Source organism: Penaeus chinensis, chromosome 7 (assembly GCF_019202785.1).
Source record: "Penaeus chinensis breed Huanghai No. 1 chromosome 7, ASM1920278v2, whole genome shotgun sequence".
Taxonomy (NCBI): domain Eukaryota; kingdom Metazoa; phylum Arthropoda; class Malacostraca; order Decapoda; family Penaeidae; genus Penaeus; species Penaeus chinensis.
This window is the reverse complement of record NC_061825.1, coordinates 39,224,941-39,229,940: the sequence shown is the minus strand read 5'-3', so window position 1 is coordinate 39,229,940 and position 5,000 is coordinate 39,224,941. Positions and strand designations below refer to the sequence as shown.

The 5,000-nt window shown below is 41.6% G+C and overlaps 1 protein-coding gene across 1 annotated transcript in view; it reads left to right on the top strand.

Annotated features, from left to right (window-relative positions):
- LOC125026984 (sushi, von Willebrand factor type A, EGF and pentraxin domain-containing protein 1-like) overlaps window positions 1-5,000 on the top strand; it is a 53,030-nt gene that overhangs the window by 28,588 nt on the left and 19,442 nt on the right. The window contains exons 12-15 of the mRNA XM_047615589.1: window positions 1,084-1,196; window positions 2,954-3,197; window positions 3,599-3,620; window positions 4,908-5,000. The exon at window positions 4,908-5,000 is cut by the window's right edge and continues 105 nt beyond it. Of these exons, the coding sequence (XP_047471545.1) occupies window positions 1,084-1,196; window positions 2,954-3,197; window positions 3,599-3,620; window positions 4,908-5,000 (472 nt within the window). The remainder of the gene's footprint in view (window positions 1-1,083; window positions 1,197-2,953; window positions 3,198-3,598; window positions 3,621-4,907) is intronic.

Sequence of the window (5,000 nt, the reverse complement as noted above, 5' to 3'; positions counted from 1 at the left end):
ATACTATAGCTTTGCCCTTAGACTAGTTCATACGACATTTGCATATACCATTTACACAACGAAGGTTAAACTGTCTCTTTATTGCTTGCTTTCAATTCTCAATCCTTTTCTCAAACAGCTGTGTCCCAGAACACGTCTTGCCTACAAACGCTATACAATTCTTCTTCTTTTTCTTCTTCTTCTTCTTCTTCTTCTTCTTTTTATTTTTATTTTTATTTTTATTTTTATTTTTATTCTTATTTTTATCTTATTTTTCTCTTTCTTCTTCTTCTTCTTCTTCTTCTTCTCCTTCTTCTTCTACATTTTCTTCTTCTTCTTCTTTTTCTTTTTCTTTTTCTTTTTCTTTTTCTTTTTCTTTTTCTTTTTCTTTTTCTTTTTCTTTTTCTTTTTCTTTTTCTTTTTCTTTTTCTTTTTCTCTTTCTTCTTCTTCTTCTACTTCTTCTTCTTCTTTTTCTTTTTCTCTCTCCTCATTTTTCTTTGGATCTTAATCAACTTTTCAAATATCATTTGGAGGATTTCTTTACTATTTTTTCTTCTTTCTTCTTCTCCTTCTCCTTCTTCTTTTTCTCTTTTTTCTTCTTCTTCCTCTACTTCTTGTTCTTCTTTCTTTCTCTTCATCTTTTCCCGAATCTTAACCAGCTTTTCAACATCCCCTTTCCTTTTATCTCTCACTTACCATTTCCTCTTCTTTTTCTTCTTCCTCTTCTCTTTATCACATGTATCTATTGTTTATGACATTTATCGACTGTTTATGACATTTATCTACTTTTTATGACATTGATCTACTTTTTATGACATTTATCTTCTGTTATCTATATATCTGTTTGTCTATCTCTTTCTTTCTCTCTCTTATCTCTCTCTCTCTCTCTCTCTCTCTCTCTATCCCTCTCTTTCTCTCTCTCTCTCTCTCTATCCCTCTCTTTCTCTCTCTCTCTCTCTCTCTCTCTCTCTCTCTCTCTCTCTCTCTCTCTCTCTCTCTCTCTCTCTCTCTCTCTCTCTCTCTCTCTCTCTCTCTCTCTCTCTCTTTCTGACACTTATCTCTTTACTTACACTTATCTATTACCCCCTCCCCCCTTTCTATAGGTCCGGAATAATCGACTCATCCGTTATGAGTGTTTGAGAGGCTACTATCTATCCGAGGGTCCGCCTGGAGCCACGTGCATTGCGGGCAAGTGGAGTCCGAAGCAGCTGCCCAAGTAAATATTTTTTTTTTTAGTGATTCGTTGTTTTTTTTGTTTTTTGTTTTTTTGGGGGGGAGGGGGCGGGTTGTCAGTGTTTGTCTGTTTATGTGAGTTTTGGTTTGTATTTTTTTTGGGTTGGTGGTTAGTTGTTGAAATTATTTTGTTTTGCCTGGTTTTTTTTTTTTTTTGGGGGGGGGTGAGTTTCTCGTTTTCTGTTGGGTTTGGGTCGATTTTTTTTTTTTGGGGGGGGGGGGGGGCTTGCTTGTTTGTTTGATTTTTCGTTTTGTGTTCGATTGATTTTCTTTTTTTTTATTGATTTCGTTTTCTAATTGGTTTTCGTTTTTTGTTGTTGTTGTTGTTGTTATATTTAACTGACTGTCATTTATTGTTTAATTGATTATTGCTTTTTTTTAACTGATTCTTGTTTTCTATCTAATTACTTCATCTGTTTAATTAAGAAGTTATTGAAGAAATTATATATTCAAAGTTTAAACTGTCTTATGTCTTACAAATTAACATATCCTACTTTACATGCAGATTATTATAGTTTGTGCTTCAAAGCTTATTTTCCTTATTTCATATGTTGAATATGCATTTAAAAAACTTATATTTTGTGTTTAAAAGTGCATTTTCCTCTGTCATTGTCTTTATGCAATTTATCTAACCCGACGAATGCATGTTTGTACATTATTTACAATATATAACCAATATTTGAAATATATCATTAATATAGCAATATATCACATCTTCTTTATCAATTAAATCGTGATTCCATTGAGTAATTTCCTTACCCCGTTGCTCTTCGTATTTCATGAATATCGTTCTTAACTTACGCATATACTATACTCCTGAGATAGTTTAAAGGCTTTTGTTATTAAAGCTGCATGTGTGTCCTCTCAGTGTGTGTTATGTGTTCGTGTGTAATGTAGATTATTTTTTTAAATATTTCTTATGATTCAGGTTCTTTTTTCTTATTTTCTTTCTTTCTTTTTCTATATATATATATATATATATATATATATATATCCGTCTCTCTCTCTTTCTCTCTCTCTCTCTCTCTCTCTCTCTCTCTCTCTCTCTCTCTCTCTCTCTCTCTCTTACGCTCTCGCTCTTTCTCTCTCTCTCGCTCTTTCTCTCTCGTCTCTCTCTCTCTCTCTCTCTCTCTCTATCTCTCTCTCTCTCTCTCTCTCTCTCGTCTCTCGTCTCTCTCTCTCCTCTCTCTCTCTCTCTCTCTCTCTCCTCTCTCTCTCTCTCTTTCGCTCTCGTTCTTTCTCTCTCTCTCGCTCTTTCTCTCTCTCTCTCTCACTCTCTCTCTCTCTCCTCTCTCTCTCTCATCTTCTCTCTCTCTCTCATCTCTTCTCTCTCTCTCTCTCTCTCTCTCTCTCTCTCTTTCTCTCTTCCACTCTCGCTCTTTTCTCTCTCTCTCTGTCTCTCTCTCTATCTATATATCTGTTTGTCTATCTCTTTCTTTATCTCTTTATCTCCCTCTCTCTCTCTCTCTTTATCTCTCTCTCTTTCTCTCTTTCTCTCTTTCTTTCTCTCTCTCTCTCCCTCTCCTCTCTCTCCCTCTCTCTCTCTCTCTCTCTCTCTCTCTCTCTCTCTCTCTCTCTCTCTCTCTCTCTCTCTCTCTCTCTCTCTCTCTCTCTCTCTCTCTCTCTCTCTCTCTCTCTCTCTCTCCCATTCTCATTTTCACACTATCTTCCTTTTCCCTCATCCTTCTAATCCTCATCTCACTCTCATTCGTATCTCTCTCTCTCTCTCTCCCTCGAAAGATGTTCCCCGAAGCTGCATCCGCGACTGAACTGGATCAAGAGATCGGTGAGGCAAGCTGATTACTACGAGGCATTCAACCAAACTCAAGCCAACGCGAGTTTTCCCGAAGAAGCTCAAGCCAAGGCGAGATTTCAAGACCGATTCGGCGCTGAGTATCCGCCTCGCTATAACGCTGATGCTGTAGGAGGTCGACACGGGTCTGAATGGTCGCTGTCTGGAGGTGGTGGGGCGTCCGGAGCTGAGGTTGCGAGGGGAGGAGACGGAGGGGAATACGATAAGGCGTCGCGATCTTCTTCTTCGTCTTTTTCTTTGCCTTCTGCTTCTTCTTCTTCCTCTCCTCCCCACCTTCTCCCATCCTCTTCCACTCCTACATCTTCTCATCCACCTCTCCGACTCCCTCCACCTTCCCTTCCCCTTCCCTCCTTCCCTCCTTCCCCTCCTCCTTCCATCCCTTCCCCTCCTCCTCTCCCACCTCTCCCTCCCCTCTCTTCTTCCTCGTCTTCCTCTCCTTCTTCTTCGTCCTCTCTTTTCTCTCGCAATTTCCCCTCTAAATCCTGGCTTAGCTTCCTCTCGAGAAATACCTCTCCTCTCCTCATACGACATCGAGAACAGCGAAGAAGGAAGAGGAAGGAGAAAACAATAAATCGAAGAAGAAGGGGAAGAAAGGTAAGTGGAAGATAGATAGATAAGGAGATAAGTAAGTAGATAGATAGATAGGTATATAGAGGGATGGACGGATAGGTCGTTGGGTAGATAGGTCGATAGATATTGATGAATGAATAGATAAGTAGATAAATAAATAGATAAATAGATAGATAAGCAAACAGGCAGATAGGTTGGCAAGTGGTAGATAAATAGATAACTGGGAAATATATAATTCCTAACTCATTTTCCCTTCCATTTGTTTCAAAGTCTAAATGTAGATGATTCATAGCCTTCCAACTCTCACTTTCAAAAGACCCCTACACAGATAGGACACAGAATATCACTCTATATACCCTTTTTTTCTTTTTTTTTCACTCTCAAAAAGACGCTTTCACATTTTCAAATATTTAAAGTTCACTCTACACAAACTCAACTCACTTCTGCGCTCCCATATCGTACATACATACCTCATACTTTTCTCACCCTTAAAAGAACGCCTTCCACACACTCTTCACTATACCTTCACTCTATCTTCTCTCAACCTCAAAAGATTCCTTCCACTTTCTTTCAACCTCACATACACCCTTCTTTCACCCTTCTACACTCTCTCAATCTTTTTTCACCCTTCCACACTCTCTCAACCTCACACACAACCCTGTCACTCTTCTCTCACCCTACCACACTCTCTCAATCTTTTCTCACCTTGAAAAAAAAAAAAAATTCCACACACTCACACACCTTTACTCACCTTTCACTCACCCTTCCTCACTCTCTCAACCTTTTCTCACCCTTTTACACTCTCTCAACCTCACACACACACACCTCTCACTCACCCTCCCCCCCCATTCTCTCAACCTCCTACCCACCTCTCCCTCACCCTCCCCACCCCCCTTCTCTCAACCTCCTACCAACCTCTCCCTCACCCTCCCCCCCCCATTCTCTCAACCTCCTACCAACCTCTCACTCACCCTCCCCCCCCCCTCTCAACCTCCTACCCACCTCTTCCTCACCCTCCCCCCCCCATTCTCTCAACCTCCTACCAACCTCTCACTCACCCTCCCCCCCCCCTCTCAACCTCCTACCCACCTCTTCCTCACCCTCCCCCCCCCCATTCTCTCAACCTCCTACCCACCTCTCCCTCACCCTTCCCCTCCCCCCTCTCAACCTCCTACCCACCGCTCACTCACCCCTTCCCCCCTTCTCTCAACCTCCTACCCACCTCTCCCTCACCCTCACCCCCCCACTCTCAACCTCCTACCCACCTCTCACTCACCCCTTCCCCCCCTTCTCTCTCCCTCTCTCCGAAAGCGCCCTCCTGCCAGAACCTCGACCTCGAGCCCTTCCTCCAAGTCGAAGTGGTGAGGGCGGGCCGAGCCAACACTTCCTACGCGTCAGGAACTC